This window comes from Bubalus kerabau, chromosome 17 (assembly GCF_029407905.1).
Source record: "Bubalus kerabau isolate K-KA32 ecotype Philippines breed swamp buffalo chromosome 17, PCC_UOA_SB_1v2, whole genome shotgun sequence".
In the NCBI taxonomy this organism is placed as follows: domain Eukaryota; kingdom Metazoa; phylum Chordata; class Mammalia; order Artiodactyla; family Bovidae; genus Bubalus; species Bubalus kerabau.
In genome coordinates, this window is record NC_073640.1 from 59,685,551 (window position 1) to 59,704,646 (window position 19,096).

The window sequence follows — 19,096 nt, forward strand, 5'->3', positions numbered from 1 at the left end:
GATTGACCTGGTGTGATCCAAGCTTCCAGTTCCCCAGGTGTGTGCTCCTTATCCCATGAGATTTCACTTACAGAACACAAAGTCCAAGATCAAAATTATTAGCAATTTCAAGATGACCCTCTTAGAGCATCAGACCTCAGTCGGGAAGCCCTTTGGAGCATGGGGCCCTGTGTAAATAGTTCACTTCCTACTGTGGAGCTGGAGGCCTTATGTGGACACAGATATGTCCCCAGGACAGGCGGGGAGATTGTGTCCTTTGGGGATCCTGGGTTTGGGGTCACACAAACAGTGAGGCAGGATTTGTGAGGTCTTGCCTTCCTCTGCCCTCAGCTCCTTCATGGAGTCGACATTTGCCTGGCAAATGAATGAATGACTGCATCCCTGCCTCTGCAGCCCCTCCCCACCCATTTCCCTTGAGAGCCCCACTGGCCCTAGGCTCACCCAGGGTGGCTGCGTCCTGAATTAGAGCTGCCCAGCAACGTCCAAGCAGGAAAGGAGAAGTCAGAAGAGATATTTACCAGACTTCGGCAGCTCCGAGCTTCCTCTTTTGCTCATTTGTGGATGGTCACTCTCCCTGTCCTGTTGGAGCTTCCTTCACGGACAGAGAAGCAGCTCAGAAACTGGACTGCCCTGGGAACTCCTGGCCCCTTGGACATGGAGAGGCTGCTGCTGCTGCCCCTGCTGTGGGCGGGTGAGTGGGTCATGGGGAGAGTGGGTCCCAGGCTGGCTCTGGGGCTGCAGCTGAGCCTCTGTGTTCCCCCAGGGTCCCTGGAGAAGGAATCACTATACCAGCTGCAAGTGCAGGGATCGGTGACAGTGCAGGAGGGTCTGTGCGTCTCTGTGCCCTGTAACGTCTCCTATCCCCAGCTTGGCTGGGCCAAGTCCACACACGTTTACGGCGCATGGTTCCGGAAAGAGGATAGACTCCAAGAGGACGTTCTTGTGGCCACAGACAACTCAGCCCGGGGTGGGAAGAAGAAGAGAAATATCTCATTCCACCTCCTTGGGGACCCCAGGGCCAACAACTGCTCCCTGGGCATCGCAGAGGCCCGCAAGAGGGACAGTGGAAACTATTATTTTCAGCTGATAAGAGAAGCTGCAGAACACAGTTACAAGAATAACCAGCTCACTGTGAACGTGATCGGTATGGAAGGGTCCCCAGGAACCGAGGTCAGGGAGGGTGGGAAGGATGGACCCTGCCCCTCCATCTCTGAGGGCAGTGGGAGACAGTGGCCCACAGTCAGATCAGGGTGGGCACACACGGGGTCCCCCTCGGGGTCTGGCCTCTCCATCTCTCCTCTCCAGCACGAACATGGACCCCCAATGTCCACATCGAGGAGCCCCTGGAGTCCGGCTCCAGCAGCCACCTCAAATGCTCCCTGCCTGAGGCCTGTGACTGGGCCACGCCCCCCACCATCTCCTGGACCGGGGCTGCCCTCAGACCCCTGGGACTGGACTCCAAGGAGGACTATAACTCCTCGGAGATCCTGCTCACCCCCCGCCCGCAGGATCACGGGACGAGCCTCACCTGTCGGGTAACCTTCCGCAGGGCTTCTGTGAGCGCGGAGAGGACCGTCACACTCAATGTGTCCTGTGAGCACCGGGCCAGGCCCGCGGGGTGCCTGTGGGGCTGGGAATGGGCGCTGGTGACCCCAGGCCAGGGGCTTGGCGGGGGGGTCCTGTTCTCCTTTGCTTCTGGTTCTGTGCCTCCGGAAGTGTGGGGGCCCTGGGAAGGGGGCTGGGGCAGGGGCGGCTCTGACTCCCTTCCTCACCATGGCGTCTCTGCCCCCCAGATCCTCCCCAGAAGCTGACCATCAGTGTCTCCGGAGGAATTGGCACAGGTAGGAAGGGAGGGCCGTGCAGCATGGCAGGGATCGCAGAGAAAGGAGAGCCCCCCCACCCCAGGCCCTACCCCCCCCACCCCCCGCCCCCGCCGCCGTTCATTCCGGATACACGTAGATGAACCTCAGAAACATCACCTTGAGGGGAAGAAGCCGGATGTTTACACGCCACATCCGGAAGACACAAATCTAGAGAGACAGTCGTGGTCGCATAGGGCTGGGGTAATGGAAGGATTGGGGGAGATGGCTGAGGGGTGCAGTGTTTTGGAGGGGGTCGTGAAAATGTTCTAAAATTGACTGTGGTGATGGTTATCCGAGTGACTTTCAAGTGGTATGTAAATGGAGTTGTATGGTTTGTGAATTATGTCTCTATAAAGCTGCTTAAAGCTACTTGTGGGATCTCTTGGCAACTTGAAAAAAACAAACAGGATAGAGAAATAGAGACAGGGCTTCAGAGTCTGGGCTCAGCTCTCTGTGCCCCTCTGTCTCTCTGTGTCTCTCTCTCTCCAGAGCTGAAACACCTGGGGAACGGCTCATCTCTTCCTGTTCTGGAAGGAGACTCTCTGCGCCTGGCCTGCGACACGGACAGCAACCCCCCGGCCACACTGAGCTGGTCCCAGGGGAGCCGGACCCTGAGCCCCTCACATCCTTCAAGCCCTGGGGTCCTGTACCTGCCCCGAGTGGAGTCGGGCCACGAAGGCGAACTCACCTGCCGAGCTCAGCACCCTCGGGGCTCCCTGTGGATCTCCGTGCATCTCTCTGTGCAGAGTGAGCTGCGGGGGGGTGGGGGGGAGGGGGGGAAGAAAACCCCCCGGGGAGAGGACACTCGGGTGCAGGGAGGGGACAGACACCACTGACTCTCCTCCCTCCCTGCAGCACCCCCGCAGCTGCTGGGCCCCTCCTGCTCCCAGGAGGACGAGGGTCTGCGCTGCAGCTGCTCCTCCCGAGCCCTACCAGCCCCCTCTCTGCGCTGGCGGCTGGGCGAGGGGCTGCTGGAGGGGGAGCTCAGCAACACCAGCAACGCCTCCTTCGAGGTCGCCTCCAGCTCCGCCGGGCCTTGGACCAATGGCTCCCTGAGCCTCCGCGAGGGGCTCAGCTCCGGCCTCAGCCTCAGCTGCGAGGCCCTGAACGTCCACGGGGCCCAGAGCGGGTCTGTCCTGCTGCTGCCAGGTCAGGGGTCTGTTGAGGGGAGAGGCTTAGAGGGGACAGGAGTCATCCTAGAGAAGATGACGCTAGGCGGGGAGAGGCGCCTGGGCAGGAGGGTTGAGAGGCAGGGGTGGGGGCAGAGAACTGTTCTTTGGCTGGCTGGGGACTGAGGACAGGAGAGCTCAAACTCTACAGGAGGAGGGGGCACGTGGGTCCTGGGGCTTGGAGGGGAGTCACCCTAAATCTTGCTCATTTGCAGGGAAGCCCAGGCTTGGAGGGGAATTTTTTCTGGGGGCCATCGGGGGAGCTGGCGCCGCTGGCCTGCTCAGTCTCTGCTCCTGCCTCATCTTCTTCAGGTTAGTGTCATCTCTGGGGGCCAGGCGAGTGCAGGGTGGGGAAGGGGATGGCCTTGGAATCCCTGGAGGGCCCCCTCTGGAGGAATCTGGACGGTATGGCGCTTTGGAGAACCGGGTCATGGGTCAGGGAATCAGAGCAGGATCTGTCCCCACCGTGCACCCCAGCCATCGGTGAAGGATGCCCGTTGTTGCTATGAAGGTCATGAGATGAGGGGCGTGCCCTACCTCTTGGCCTTGGTCAGTCCTTCTAGCCTGTCTCTCTCTTAAGTTTTCTTATCTTTTGGCTGCCCCACGAAGCATGTGGGATCTTAGTTCCCCAACCAGGAATCGAGCCTGCAGTGGAAGTGCCGAGTCTTAACCACTGGCCACTGGCCTGCCAAGGGAAGTCCCAGCCCCTGCTAGCCTCAAGTGGGGATGGGGAGGGGGTTAGGAAGGGGGCAATAGCCACTCTCCAAGCTCTGAGCCAGCTGGGCTGCTCAGAGGTCCTGGCTTCCCCTCTCAGAGTGAAGACCTGCAGGAAGGCAGCCCGTGAGAAGGATGAACCTTGCACACTGGGTCCCACCTCCCAGGTGAGTGATGAGCCCTCGGTCCCTCAGGATCCCAGCTGGCTGACTCCCCACCTGGCTGACTGCCATGGCCGCAGTCCTCGTGATGACTCAGGTGCTCATCACGACCCACACAGACATTTCTTCTTGGGTCCCATCAGCATGGGGCTTCCCAGGTGGCTCAGCTGGTAAAGAATCCACCTGCCAATGCAGGACACATGGGTTCTATCCCTGGGTTGGGAAGATCCCCTGCAGGAGAAAATGGCAACCCACTCCAGTATTCTTGCCTGGGAAGTACCATGGACAGAGGAGCCTGGTGGGATATAGTCCATGGGGTCGCAAAAAGTCAGACACGACTTAGCGACTAAAACAACAACCCATCAACACAGCCACTCAGTCCAATGACCTGGGAGCCCCTCCCTTTTGCCCTCTATCTCCTCTCTCGAGAGCCAAGGACCACTAATCCATCTTACTGATTGCATTTATTTCCAACCGGGCCCTCCTCCTTTCTGTCTGGACCCCAGACCCACGTTGCCCCCACTTCCTACCTCACCTCCCCAAGACAGGATGCCGCAAGGATCTCCCCAAAATAACTATTATGTACTACCAACAAAATCAATTTCAGGGGTCCCCAAGATACCACCAGGCAAGTTCTGAGACAAACTTATCAGGCAAGACATTTCAGGGGCTTAGAGGTTCCCTCCCAGGTGCTGGAGCAAAAGGTAAAATTTTCTTCAGGCAAGGTTAACTCTTTGCGCCCTAAGATCTTTCAATTATAACACCATAATGGGGGCTTCCCTGGTGGTCCAGTGGTTAAGGCTCTATGCTCCCAACGCAGGGGGCCCGGGTTCCATTTCTGGTCAGGGAACTAGATCCCACGTGCTGCAGCTAAGAGTTGGCATGCTGTAACTAAGACCCAGTGTAGCCAGATAAATATTAACAAAAAACAGGCAAACAAAAAGGCTTATAATGCAGTTTGGGGATTGTGTTTGCCTGACTCTGTAATGATGAGTGGTCCCTGAGGTCAGTCCAGGCCTGAGCAAATCCCTGACCATCCATCCCATTCCGGTCCTATTAGATAGTAATATAACTGACTACAGCTTGAGTGTCTGCTTCCCCCACTGCAACTGCGAGATAGGGGGTGGCATCGTCTTTGTTCCTCACTGAATATCCAGCGCCTGGCACCAGGAGAGCAGGTCCTTAAGGCAGTACTGGAGTCAGAAGGACCTAGCATAAATCTTGGCTCTACCAAAGATTAAATGTCGGGCCTGGGGACATTCACTTAGCTTCAATTTCCCCACCTGATGTGTGTGTGCTTAGTCGCTCGGTCATGTCCAACTCTTTGAGACCTCATGGACTGCAGCCCACCAGGCTCCTCTGTCCATGGGGATTCTCCAGGCTAGAGTACTGGAGTGAGTTGCCATGCCCTCCTCCAGGGGATCTTCCCAACCCAGGGATCAAACCCAGGTCCCCCTCACTGCAGGCGGATTCTTTACCGTCTGAGCCACCAGGGAAGCCCAAATTTATTGCCACAGCCCTCATTTATCTCCACCTGATAAATGAGGATAACTGTCTCCCAAGTAGATTGTTGTGAGAAATCCAGAAGACTGGCAACTGATTACCAAGTGCCGGGCATTAATACTCTCAAGCATTGAATGAACGAATTGAATGGGGGCCCAGCCAATGTTTGGAGTGAATAGATGAAAAGACTGAACGTTCAGTTTCCAGGTTCACTTGTGGACCCTTCTTGCTCTCTTCCATCTCTTTATCCCTTTAAAAATTTTTTCAATTATTTATTTTTATGTGGCTGTGTCGAGTCTCAGTTTCAGCCTGCGGATCTTTGATCTTCCATGGGGCATGTGGGATGTTTAGTGGTGGCTCGTGGGATCTTAGTTCCCTGACCAGGGACCCTGCACTGAGTGGGTGGAGTCTTAGCCACTGGCCCACCAGGGAAGTCCCCAGACCCTGTTATCCTAATATGACGCCCTTCTTTCCCCTCCACATAGGGTTACCAGGATGAGTGTCCTTCAGGCAGCCCCCTGGACTACCCGCCCCCAGCCGTGGCCGCCCCCCTCTCAGGGGAGGATCAGGAGCTTCATTACGCCTCCCTCAGTTTCCTTGAGCTGAGGCCCTGGGAGCCTCGGGACCAGGCTGCCACCAGCACCACTGAATATGCAGAGGTCAAGATCCTAAATGACGACCCCGCCTCCCGGCCCCGCCTCCCGCAACCTTCTGCACCCTGCGGCTGGGGCACCTGGGGCTTCTCAGGGAAGAGAGACATCAGGGACGATGCCTGAGAGAACAGTTTTCCATGCACACGGGCTACCAGCTAGCGTATGCGAGTCCCGCTGGTGGCGTGATGGGCAGAACTGGGCTCACGTTTCAGACCCGTCACCAAACATGCGTGTGAGTTTGAGCGAGTCACCTTCTCCCTTCTCAGTCTCCTGCTCTGTAAAATGGACACCACAAACCTAACTCACAGGGTTGTCGTGGGGCGTCAAGGCAGTAATTAACGTATATAGTGTCCCACGGGGGTGAATGTGCAAAGGGCATCTCACCCAAGCTTAAACCTCTTCCCAAGACAACCTGCTGGGATAAAGGTCTGGCATGCTGGGCCAAATGGGGACCACTCTGCAGGGCTATCTAGCTCCAGAGGTGCCTCCCCCTGCCCCCAAGGCTGAGCAGAGGTTGTCATTAGGCAGGATCACATCCTTAGGCTCCACGTAGCCAGTCCCCCCTTCCCTTCCACCGGGACTCACCCCTGGGGCACTTTCTGCGAACACACTGCAAACTGGTCTTTCTCTGAGCCTGCTTCCTGGAAACCCAACTTGTCTATTTTCTCAGACACAAAAATCATTCACTGATTATCTGAAATAAATGACAAGGGTACTTTTTAATTCTGTGTCCTTGATACTGTGGTTCTTAAAGAGGTGGTTTTTTTTTTTTTTGTAGAATCTGCGTATAAGATTCCTTGCAGTTCCATTCTGTGTCCATTTACATTGTAATATAGTTTTTACAAGGGTCACGGCCAACTGCTTTTGTTCTTTTTCCCATTGAGCGTCCATTTAACTTTTTCCATTGTTTCCATTCATGAGGGAACACGCCCAACAGTAGTGTTATGAGCCAATATAGGAGTATGTTTTAGCATACAGTTAATAACTTCAGGCTGTAACTGCTCTACAAACTAGAGGTGTTAAAGGTCGTAATTCCATCTTTCATGGCACATTTTGCCTTGCCATTTTTCAGGATTATATTGCATCTCTTGATCAATGACCTTTAGAAATGTGTCCGGACTTCCCTGGTGGTCCAGTGGTTAAGAATCTGCCTGCCAACGCAGAGGATACAAGTTTGATCACTGCTCCGAGAATGAAGATCATTAATACTGAGCACAACACCCTCCTCTTTCAGAAGTTGGGATGAACTGTCAAAACCTGGGCTCTGGAGACAGATAAAGGCTGCTTGAGAGACAGGGAGGGAGACTGCCCACCGCCCACACTCTTGCTGCTCTGCCTGGATGTGGGCTTCTCCCGCTGTTTGAACAGTGCTGGTCCTGCTGGGTGGGCTTGCTCGGAGAGGGGAGGGGAGGGCCAGGGTGAGGAGGGTAGCTGGACCTTGGCCAAGTGGTCTGAGGGCAGGAGGGTGGTGGAGTCGGGGGGCAGGCGTCGACTGTGACCATCCCTCCTGCCTGATCTGGGATCCCCAAGGGTGGCTGACGTCCCTCTTCCCTTGTGGACTCATGAACACAGAGGGGCTGCCAGTGGGAGATTTTCTGATGGGTTTTCTCTCTCATTGAAGAATACGTCCTTCTGCAAAGGGTTATACACCCTTCCTTTCAGCCAGGAAATTGTCATCAGTCTGCTCATTCTTCTTTCCTCTCCAGAGAAGGGGGAGAATCGAGGCTTCTCTGAGCAGTTTATCCCTGCTTCCGGCCTCTGATTCTTCCCATCCCAAAGCAGGGTGCATAATTTAAAATATCGAAAGTGAAATTCAAGAAGGCATGTTTATCTCCTCCTCCATTTTTTTTCTTTTTCTTTTTAATTGAAGCTCCTCCTTCGCAATCCCTCCCAGCCTAATTATTTGCACATGCTGCCAGCCAGCCTGCCTTTGAAATCTCTCCCCAGGCTCGCTCGCTCTGTCCTGTGGCCTCCTCCCTGGTCTCTCTGTGTCCAGGCTCCCCCCAGAGGTGCCCTCCAGTCTGGAGGACCCTCATTCTCCATCACAACCGGTGCTCTGTCTTCAGAGTGCCGATCACAGCCCCAAGTCGTGTCCTTCTGCTTGACTGTAGACTCCATCAGCTCAAGGGCCTTGGCACATAGGTCTGGTTCATCGGGGTCCTCTGGGCAGCACGATGGGTGTCGTATAGCATGAACTCAAGACATGTCTGCTGAATGTTTGTTGAATAAGAGGAAGGGTGAATGTGTGGAAGAGAAGAGGTAAGTGGATGAGAGAATGAGCGGTAAATGAGTAGATGGATGAAAGGGTGAATAGATGGATGGACAAGCATATGGATGGGTGCATGGAGAGATAGATGGATGGATAGATGATGGATGAATAAGTGAAAGAATGGATGAATGAGTGTCTGCTCGAAAATGTGGACAGATATATGGAAAAGTGGAGGGAATTCCCTGGTGGTCCAGTGGTTGAGAATCTGCCTTCCAACACAGGGGACGTGGGTTCAATCCCTGATCAGGGAACTAAGATCCTACATGTTCTGGGGCAACTAAGCCCTCTCACAGCAACTAAGATCTGACACAGCCAAATAAATAGATATTAAAAAAAAAAGAGTGGGTGGTTGGATGAAAGGTTGAGGAGATGGATGGATGGATGGATGGGGAAGAAAAATGAGCTAAATTTTTCCAAAAGGAACTTCTTTTGCAGACAGTCGACTCTCCAAGTTCCAGTGAAACAATTTATTGTCAAAGCATAGTGGTGCCAATGGCAGTGTCCCCACTGAGGGGACCAGCCCAACCCCCGACTGTGAACCAGGGGTCTTCTCCGCCCAAAACCTCAGGGGCTGGCGGGAGACAACAGCTGAAGGGAGGGACAGTCGAAAGGAGGGAGTTCACAGTATCTGGGGCCTAACTTCCGGGTTCCCTGAGGCTGATCTAGACCGATGATGAGCAGTTTCACCTAAAGAAGTGGCAGGAATGCACATTTGAGGGATCTTTTGAGAAGCTTATCTGTGATTCTACAGCAGGCCTTGAGTCACATAGCTCCTTTTTTTTTTCTTCTATTTCAAACTCCAGGCTGAAAGTTCTAGAAGACAATAGAAATGGCTGTCAGTGTCATTCATTCAAAGGGTGCCCTTTAAGACCCTACGCAGCAGCAGCAGCAGCAGCAGCAGCAGCAGCAGCAGTGTGATAGCAGCTTTACATCAATACTTTCTAGGGATGGGCAACACCACCACAAATAAGAGGACCAAGGAGGCTTTGCTGGGCTTATAATCTGGAGGAGAGTTGTGGAGACACGACAGATTAAACACACAATTCCCCCCAAGAGAGGACAAGGGGTGTGCAGAAAACAGGAGACTTGATAAGGGAGGTGGTCGGGAGGCACCTCACTGGGGCGATCTGGGGAGGCCTTGGGATCTGATGGGCGGTGATGTGAAGGAGCTGGTCATGGCAAAAACAAAGGGGACAATGGTCACAGGCCGTGGGGATGGGGCATGCCGAGGTCCTGAGGTGGGACTGATCTCTGCGTGGGCTGGAATCTGAGGGGAGGACGGGCAGTCGGGCCTAGGCAGAGCCAAGAGGATCGCCAAGTTACTCCAAGGTCCCCGGGCTCCTTAAGGAGCATCTCCTCACTAACGTCCTAACTGAGGGACAACCCTGCTGCTGAGTGAGTGGTCCTCGGAGACTGAGCAGACGGGAAACTACAGTCCTGAAAAGGGCCGTTAGGTTTGCTTTTAAATTTCCACCATATGGGTTGGACGGGGAGGTACTGTAAGACAGGCCAGCATCGACGGGAAGACCGGATGGCCCACTCGGTAAATATGGGTAGGGCATCTGTGAGCCAGGCCAGCGACGTGCGTGGGGAACACAGAGATGCAGAGACAGACTCGACCTGGTCCTCACGGAGCTCATTGCCAGCAGGTGACTATGACAAGTGCCCATGCTCCAGGGGATCCCGGACAGAGGACGGACGCAGAGCCCTGGAGGAGGTGGACTAGAAGGAACTTAGCAACTGCCCGGGGAGAGAGGGGTGTGGGAGGAGCCAGAGGTCTCTCAGACAGCTGTGGGGGTGGGGACAGAGACTGGGCGGGGCGCGGGGTGCGGTCAAGCTGGGTGGAGGAGGTCATGCCTTCATTTTTGGAGAGTGTCTGTGGTTAAGGTGGACAGTGTGCTAGGTTCCTGAACAAACAACCTGGCATTTCTGGAGCGCTCTGTGCCCATCCCATCATACGGCATCAGTGGAGATAGCCATGGGAGCCAGGGACAGGGTTGAGACCCCCCCGGTTCTTCCTGCTGGAACCCACCTAGGGTACCACCTGGAGGTCCAAGGGGTCATAGGCGGACGCCCGCAGGTCCTGCAGCAGGGCTTCCAGCTCGTTCCTCAGTGTGGAGTAGGGCGGCTTCTCCTCGTACTGGAGGGCCATCACCACCTTCAGATACTCCTGCAGGGTCTCTGCGGCCAAGACATGGGGGAGGTCTGAGGGGAGCAGCCCCCCAACCCAGAGCCCGGGGGGCTGTGCCCAGAGGGTCTCAGCCACGTGCTCCTTTGCTCAGTGCTTCCTCCGTGCCTGGCACTGCTGCAGCCACTTAGATTTTAGTTTTTTTTAAACATTAAACATAAGCACTGGGAAAGTGGTACCAAGAGCAGCAGCGTGTCTGTCCCCTAGCGTCACTGATAGGGACAGAATAGGACAGTGTAGGGAAACAACAGCCAGTCAAGACGGTGGTGGTCCGGCTCTCTCGCCCGGCTCCCTCTCACTGCCGTCCCACGGTCCACTTGCTCTGGTCCACATTGTGTAAATAGTGACCCTGCGTGGTTATGGAACAGCTGAGATCGTTTACAGCACTGCGCAGGAGAATCATGCCTACAGAAGCTCCACCTGAAAAGCCCTTGCCGCGCGGTAGGGTGATGTCAACCATTAGAGAAGAATAAAGCCTGTCTGCCTTGCTGCTGCGAACAAAGCGTGTCTGCAGCTCCTCACATCTTCTTCCAGCTTCCTATCTGCTGCCTGGCTTGCAGCTGGCCTACCCTGGGCTCAACTATGGCAAGACAGACAGACAGTCAGGACGTTGCAGAAGCCCCAGTAGGGGACTATAGATAGAGAGGAAACCTAGGCAGCTTTTGGAGACCACTTTAAGTTGATGCTGCCTCAAGAAAGCTACTGGGGCTTCCCGGTGGCGCAGTGGTAAAAGAATCCGCCTGCCAAAGCAGGAGGCACAGGAGATGTGAGTTCGATCCCTGGGTTAGGAAGATCCCCTGGAGGAGGAAATGGCAACCCACTCCAGTACTCTCGCCTGAGAAATCCCATGGACAGAGGAGCCTGGCGGGCCACAGTCCATGGGGTCGCAAAGAGTCGGACACGACTGAGCAGGCATACACACACACACACAGCCCGCTTAATTCTGGGGCAGAGCCCACTTGCCTGCTGGCTTGCACCTCTCACGAGCATCCTGTATTAATAAATCTACATCATGCCTATGATTTTGCCTCTTCTGAGCTGAGACAAAAAGAATCTGAGCCTTGGTAAGTCCAGGCATCAGGTGAGTGATTCCAATTAAAAGACAGTGGGGTCAAGGCCTAATCTGAGGTGCACGGATTTATCATCAGCTATCAACTCACGCCAACCTTGTTTCAGCAAAACCCCTACTGCTTCCCCCTCCTGTATTGTTTTAAAGCAAATCCCAGCTGATTATATGATTTTATCTCTAACTATTTGGTGTGTATCTCTGAAATGGGGGCTAACAAGCTTTTACTGTGAAGTGCCGGAGAGTAAATATTTTTGGCTCAGAACGCAGGGAGCCTGTGAGGGGAGGACCAAACTCGGCTGTTCTCCCACAAAAGGCCCAAGGAGGGAGGCCGGGAAGCCAGTGCGCCAAGACTGCTTTACTGATGGACGCTGCAGCTTGAACCTCACAGGGTTCATGTGTCACGAAACGATGTTATTTTGATGTTTTTTCAAAAGATACAAATGAAATTATAAACAAAACAGAAACAGATGTATAATTAGAAAGGCATTTGTCATATGAAATATGTATTTCTAATTATAACCCGTTACTCACATACATATACATGACTATAAATATGTATCACTGAAGCTAGTATCTCATTAAGCATTTCCTTCTGCAAGGCATACTTTTTCTGTCTTTTAAGTTTTGCTTATCTGTTTGTTTTTGGCTGTCTCGGGGCTCCTTTGCTGTGCTCGGGCTTTCTCTAGTTGCGGCGAGTGGGAGCCTGCTCTCTAGCTGTGGCGCCTGGCCGTCTCACTGCAGTGGTTCCTCTCGTTGCAGAGCACAAGGTCTAGGGTGAGCTCAGCAGCTAGGGCTCCCAGGCTCTAGAATGCAGGCTCAGCAGTTGTGGCATAGGGGCTTAGTTGCCCCTTGGCATGTGGAATCTTCTCAGCTCAGGGATCGAACCCATACCCTGGCAGGTGGATTCTTAACTACTGGACCACCAGGGAAGTCCTTTAATTTTTTTAAAAAACCACCTGGCCCTCCATCCCTGAGCGAATTGCTGTTAACATTGGCTGCACATCCTCTGCAATGCTTTCTTCTCAGATTTTCTTCTCTGATGAGACCTTTTAATAATGAAAATGGGATCTGACCATGTGTGCTGCTGCTGCTAAGTCGCTTCAGTCTGTGTCCGACTCTGTGTGACCTCATAGACGGCAGCCCACCAGGCTCCCCCGTCCCTGGGATTCTCCAGGCAAGAACACTGGAGTGGGTGGCCATTGCCTTCTCCCTGACCACGTGTGGTTTATATATATATATGTAAGTATTCGGCTGCAGGGGCCTACAGGTGTGGCACGTGGGACCTTTGATCTTCACTGCAGCATGCAGAATCTTTAGTCGCAGCATGTGGGATCCAGTTCCCTGACCAGGGATCAGACCCGGATCCTCTGCATTGGGAGCCCAGAGTCCTAACCACTGGACCACCAGGGAAGTCCCTGTCTTTTTCACTTTTAAAATCCCCATTAAATGGATTTCATGACTGACTAATGAGTCACAACTGCAGTTTCAGCTGTTAAGTGTATTTTACCACAATTTTTAAAATATCCATAAAATTCTATAAGTATTGACACAGAAAATCTCCAAGGAATCTTCTTAGATGAAAAAGTAAGTCAGAGACAAATATAGGTGATATGACTCTGTTAAAAAAAAACCATACATTATGTGTATGTGGTTACGTGTGTGTGTGCGCATTGGTGTTGTTACTGTTCAGACACACTTCTGAATCTTGTGGGGGGGAGATTTTTGTTTCTACGAGGGGCACAGATACACATGTGATTTGGAAAACTCCAGGGAAATAGAGGGGTGTGAGGACAGGCACCCCCCGGGTGGGCCCGAGCCCTGGTCCCTCCGCGGCCCCCGCCTGCTCCCTCCCTTGCGACATACCTGAGGGGGTGATCCAGCGACTGCACTGTCCCACGAGGCCCTCCGGGTTGTCAAGAAACCTGACGGGACAGAGGCACGCGTGAAAGGCCTTTCGGGGAAGGACAGTCACCTTCTGAATCAGGAGGTCTGGTAGACCTGCCCTAGTTTTCCTTATTCTCATTAGTTGTGATCTAGAACAGGGGTCCCCAAACTTCGGGACCTAATAATGCCTGATGATCCAAGGTGGAGGTGATGTCGTAATCATAGAAATAAAATGCACAATAAATGTGAGGCGCTTGAGTCATCCTGAAACCACCCTCCCGCCCTCCAGCAGTCTGAAAAACCAGTCCCCGGTGCCTGAAAGGTAGGGGACCGCGGCTCGAGAGAGTCACCGTGGACACTGGATGAGTGAATTCTGAACCAGGCGTTTAGGGGAAGCACAGCGTTAAGTACTTGCAGGCTTCCAACTGCAACATTTTTACCAACTTATCAATACATCACCCGGTTTCACCTGTGTGTGTGCCTGTGCGCACGCTCAGTCGCTTCAGTAGAGTCTGACTCTTTGTGACCCCACGGACCACAGCCCGCCAGGCTCCTCTGTCCATGGGATTCTCCAGGCAAGAATACTGGAGTGGGTTGCCATGCCCTCCTCCAGGGGATCTTCCTGACCCAGGGATCAAACTCAAGTCTCCTGAGTTCCAGGTGGATTCTTTACTATCTGAGCCGCAGGGAAGAAAATGTTCCTATTGCAACATGACCCCTTGTGGGCCCTTAGGTCAGCTGACAGGCTGGGCTGGGGGGTCTAGAATGAGTCCCGCATCATCACTGACATTTCCTTGAGGAGCATCTTCATGTTCCCGGCCCTCTCTCTGTGGCTGTGGTTAGGATCTGGGGTTCTGGAAGGAACTGTTACTTATTCTCTCAGGGTCTCCTCATACGAGCAGCTCAGTCTCATTGCTAACACAGCAGAGTGCGTCAAGGAGCAGTTCAGACTTCAGCCACACTAAACACATCAGTGATTGGGCTGTGTCCTCCGACTACCTGTGTCACTAATCCTGAGGCCCATTGTTTTCACCTGGCTTCATTGCAAAAAACACAAAATTACTGGAAAACTAGAAAATAAGTGCAAAAAGAAAAGAAGAAAACAGGGCAACGGGCTTGTGTTACGGCAGGTACTGAGGCTGCCTTCCAATGTAGAGGTTGCCTGCGGAAGCCTGGTTGCTTAGGGCTTCTCTCTCTCTCTCTTTCCCCCTTCTGCAGAGATGTTGCTGCTAAGTCATATCAGTTGTGTCCGACTCTGTGCGACCCCATAGACAGCAGCCCACCAGGCTCCTCTGTCCCTGGGATTCTCCAGGCAAGAACACTGGAGTGGGTTGCCATTTCCTTCTCCAATGCATGAAAGTGAAAAGTGAAAGTGAAGTCGCTCAGTCGTGTCCGACCCTCAGCGACCCCATGGACTGCAGCCCACCAGGCTCCTCCATCCATGGGATTTTCCAAGCAAGAGTAGGGCGTATTAGCACCCAGGTGGGACCTCCTCACTCACCTTCTAGAGTTGCTTCACCTGTCACCATTGCCACGAGACCTGCCCTTTAAATCTAAAAGAGCAGGCATGCCCACACCCTGCCAGTGCCACTGGTGGATGCCCAGGGCTCTGAGCTGACTGCCCCGCCCTCTGACCTCTGACATGCTTTGTGTTTCACTATCTGTTCATAGCCTCTCCCATTAGAACGTGAGTTCCTTGAGGGCAGGGGTGTCTGCCTTAGCTATTCTGTATCCCCAGGCCCTAGAAGAGCCTAGTGCAGGGAAGTGCTCAGTGAGTATCTGTTGAGTGGAGGGTGGCTGCATCTAAACGCCACCGATCTCCTGAGATGAGCCTTACACTTGGGAGGTACCAGCTTCCAGGTGAAAGGGCCTCCTCGGGAGTCAAAGGGCCTGGGAGCACCTCTCATCAGCTGTGTGACCCAGGCCGATCACCTAAGATCTCTGTGCTTCAGATTGGGAGAGCACTTGCCTCAGAGTTGACACAGGGAAGTGGTGGGCACACTGCCGGGGGCAGAAAAGCATACAGCAATGTCAGCCGTGAACAGGTTGTTACGGGCAGGCCCATGTGACAGGTGTCCCTTCCTCAGAAGTGAATAAGCAGGAGACCCGATGCGGTGGGGGTGAGGGAAGGGCTCCCTGGGGAGTGATGACTAAGCTGAAACATGACGGAGGATGAGATCTGGGCCGGGGTACCACTTACACCAACGGAACACACACATACGGGTGAGTGTTCGATTGGCAAAAATCAAACACAACGTATTTTTCAAGGACACAGCTACATCTAAAATTACTTGAGGAGAAGCACTGAGCTTCTTTAGCAATGTAAAAAGTTAAAGAAATAAAGCATTGAGTGAAAGAAGGAGAATGAGATTTAGAGCACAAGACCATTTATGCAAGTCAAACGCACTCATCACATGTTTAAGAAAACAACTGTTGTTTAAGGACACAGATGTGCCTATACCTTATTTAAAAGCAATAGTCAGAAACAGTAAACTCGACGCACATGTAACTGGGGTTAAACTGGAAGTGTTGAGTGAAGAAAGCCAGAAACGGGTGAGATTCGAAGTAGAGTAACATTTATGCGAGTCACATACAGTGCCACGAGCGTCATGCAATTTTAAGATACAAATACATTTAAGCAAGCATATCAGTAGGACACATATATATTCAGTATGTATGAGTGGGTATCCATGGTTGAGTAAAGGAAGATGGGATAATAAAGGGGGCAAAGTGAGAGGCTCAACATGAACCATCGACACAGCATGCTTGGAACTGAGAAGACAGACTTGATGCTGTTCACTGGAGAGTTTTCTCTCTTTCCACTCTCCCAGGGCTTCTGCAGACAGCTCCTGAGACACTGCTGAACTCTGAGTCTCCGTTTGAACTTCAAGTTTGCACTTCAGATGTGATACCCAACCATCTCCTGAATGGCTCCTCTTGGGGTAGCTCTCCTTCCCCAAGCCTACACCACAGCTTGAATCCCGAGCTCTGGACCTGCAGAGCTGCCCTGGGTCTAGTTGTCTACTGTCCACACAAGCAGCAGCACCTCCCTTTACAGCCAACAACCCCTCTGTCTTTGGTGCTGAACCGCGCACCCACCCACACCCCCTGTACCCCCACTGCCCTCTGTCCTTGGTGCTGAACCACACCTCCCTACACTTCTGGTTTTATCCCACTGTCCTTGGTGCTGAACATCTAAACCAGAACTAGCAAGATCTGGTGGTTTCACACACAGAAGAGAGGGAAGTGTGGACACCAGAGGCCAGTGTTGCCAGATACTGAGGCAAAGCCCAGGCCCAACTGCTCAGGTTGCCCGTGTGTCCCTGTGGGAGTGAATGAATCATGGTGTCCTGCACACCGTGAGCATTTTCTACAGGCCAGGCTCTGTGCTGAGTGCTGTGCACCCAGCTCCCTCAAATCCTTCCACCCTGAGGTGGGCGCTAATAGGATCCCTGACACTGGAGGACACTGACGCTTGTGGAGGTTAAGCTGCACCCCACAGCCTGCAGTGGTGGGTGGGATGGGGCCAGAGTCTGCAGTGCTGGGGCCAGAGTCTGGCCCCAGGCAGTGTGGCTCCAGAGCCCACGCTCTGGTCTACTGGAATTGACGCAGAGCACGTGCCTGAGAACTGCAGAGGCCAGAGGCTGCCTCCCCCTCTTTTCTGTCCCCTCTTGGGTTCTGAGCTTCTGCCCAACCTGCAGGGGTGCTGGACCAGCACTGGGCTCTGCTGACCCCTAGACTCACTTCTGTTTCAGCTTCACGATCTCCTCGGTGTTGGGAAGGCAGTTTGTCCATGGCAGGGTCCCATAGAGCCACTTCAGCAAACAGTAGCCCAGGGTCTGGAGGTCACTGCGGCGGGAGGGCCCTGGGGAGGGAGGGAAGGAACGTGGCCACTCAGGCAGACGTTCTGACACGCCCACCCTCATCATTTCTCTCTCTCACCAACTCAAGCATGTGCTCACACATGCAACCATCCACATATACTGGCTCTCAACTGTTCATCCACTTTTCACTTGCCTACTCTCACTCCTTCATGAGTCAATTACTCATTCACTCCCTTGGTCATCTCTTCATCCCTGGTTTCACTAGCTCACTCCCTCACCTACTGGTCCTTCATTCATGAACCTATTTGTTCCGTGAATCCTCAGAGCCTCAGGTGACAAGCCCCTTCTCCCATTCTTTTTTCGTATTTATTTATTTAGCTGCACTGGGTCTTAACTGTCACGTGGGATCTTTGATCTTCATTGCAGCACATGAACTCTTTAGTTGCAGCATGTGGGATCTAGTTCCCTGACCAGGGATGGAACCTGGGGCCCCTGCATTGGGAGTGTAGAGTCTTTGCTGCTGGACAACCAGAGAAGGCCTCCTTCCCATAGTCTTAAATTCCAGACAAGAGTTTGGTTGGGTCCCAGCCTTTGACAGTCCTTCACAGTCCAGTGGAGAGATGTAATGAGGCATGAAGGTGCCTAGAAGGATGGCCACTGAACTCAGCCTCACTTGGTAGGGAAGGACAAACAGAGCAGACAGTGGGGCTTGGTTTTCTTACACTTCCTGAATCACATGATTTAAACATTTCACATAAGCACTCGACAAACACTGCGAGCTGACTGTGTCGGACCCTCTGCCACCTGGTGCTGGGGGCACACGCACCATCCCATCCCTGGGGGACTTAGCATAATGGGAGGATGCGGGCAAGGACTTGGATGGCCATGGATTCAAGGGGTTTGGGCGAGAGAGACCAAGACCTCCTCAAGGCGTCTCCTCAAAGTGCGCTCTTCTCTCCCCAAGCGCTTGCCCGGGATAATCTCACTCCTGTCCCTGGGCTTCAACTGACAACTTCTGAAATACCACTGACATCTGGGTCTCTGTCTAGACCTCACTGGTGTGCTGCAGAGATGGATAGTCAATGGTTTACAACTGGGTATTCAGCAGCCCCTCCTGGATGACGTCGGGGTCCCTCTCGCCTTCTAAGTCCACACAGGTCCTGAACGTGAGCCTGGGGACCCGCAGGGCTTCCTGGTAGTCCACCGATCACTGGCGTCAGTGCTGCCCCGCAACGCCTGATGTGCGGGGATGCTGTCCGTGGTTCTGACCCCTACCATGGCTCCCCGCCTCAGTGTGACTCCTGCGTTTGGCCACCTGCTGTCCATGGCTGTGACAACCGGGAGCTGCCCTTGTCTGAGCAGCATGTCTCCAAGCTCCTGAATCCCTTCTCTGGCCTCTTACCGCATCCCTTGTGCAGGTCCATGCTAATGAACTCAAGGTCCCCCTCATGTGGGCTCCTGCTGCCTTCGGTGTAGGCCACGTGTCTGCCACCTGGCGAATAGCGGAAGGTGAAGCCATAGCCTCCCAGGGTCACCTGTGTGCACATGGGGAGAAGACATACAGTTTGAAGATTAGGAATCTGTATTCTGGAGTCAGAGATTTCAATTGTGGGTGCAATTTGAAACAACCCAATGCCAAACAGTACAGGAGGATGTGGAAAGAACCCAAACCGGTCATTCCCATCACTGCTCAGTTCCAGTTCCCAGAAGTAACCACTAATAGCTTTCTCATATGTTCATCTTCTTTAAATAATCAGCAAACGCATGTGGATAAAGACGACGCTCTAATTTTCCACAGAG

At 53.4% G+C, this 19,096-nt stretch overlaps 2 protein-coding genes across 4 annotated transcripts in view; one reads left to right on the forward strand and one right to left on the reverse strand.

The window, feature by feature from the left end:
• The first annotated feature begins 607 nt into the window (after positions 1 to 607).
• On the forward strand, positions 608 to 6,785 carry LOC129630690 (sialic acid-binding Ig-like lectin 5). The gene is made up of 9 exons (XM_055551189.1): positions 608 to 691; positions 764 to 1,144; positions 1,306 to 1,593; positions 1,794 to 1,841; positions 2,310 to 2,609; positions 2,718 to 3,011; positions 3,247 to 3,343; positions 3,846 to 3,912; positions 5,895 to 6,785. The coding sequence occupies exons 1-9, from the start codon at positions 655 to 657 to the stop codon at positions 6,183 to 6,185; spliced, it is 1,803 nt and encodes a 600-aa protein (XP_055407164.1). The 5' UTR covers positions 608 to 654; the 3' UTR covers positions 6,186 to 6,785.
• Positions 6,786 to 8,670: 1,885 nt separating this feature from the next.
• The window catches only part of VRK3 (VRK serine/threonine kinase 3), a 35,633-nt gene continuing 25,207 nt past the window's right edge, over positions 8,671 to 19,096 (reverse strand). For all 3 annotated transcript variants that reach the window (XM_055552970.1, XM_055552971.1, XM_055552969.1), the window contains 5 exons: positions 18,699 to 18,831; positions 17,217 to 17,337; positions 13,452 to 13,510; positions 10,364 to 10,512; positions 8,671 to 9,144 (listed from right to left, as the gene is read on the reverse strand). In XM_055552970.1, the coding sequence (XP_055408945.1) occupies positions 10,364 to 10,512; positions 13,452 to 13,510; positions 17,217 to 17,337; positions 18,699 to 18,831 (462 nt within the window). In that variant the 3' untranslated portion in view covers positions 8,671 to 9,144. The remainder of the gene's footprint in view (positions 9,145 to 10,363; positions 10,513 to 13,451; positions 13,511 to 17,216; positions 17,338 to 18,698; positions 18,832 to 19,096) is intronic.

Bases quoted from the DNA above. Each gene is read 5' to 3' on its own strand.
- LOC129630690 (XM_055551189.1), top strand. From the start codon at position 655: ATGGAGAGGCTGCTGCTGCTGCCCCTGCTGTGGGCGG. The intron at 1,842-2,309 runs GTAGGAAGGGAG...GTCTGGGCTCAG, and splicing joins CTCCGGAGGAATTGGCACAG to CTCTCTGTGCCCCTCTGTCT. The intron at 3,913-5,894 runs GTGAGTGATGAG...CCCTCCACATAG, and splicing joins CACTGGGTCCCACCTCCCAG to GGTTACCAGGATGAGTGTCC.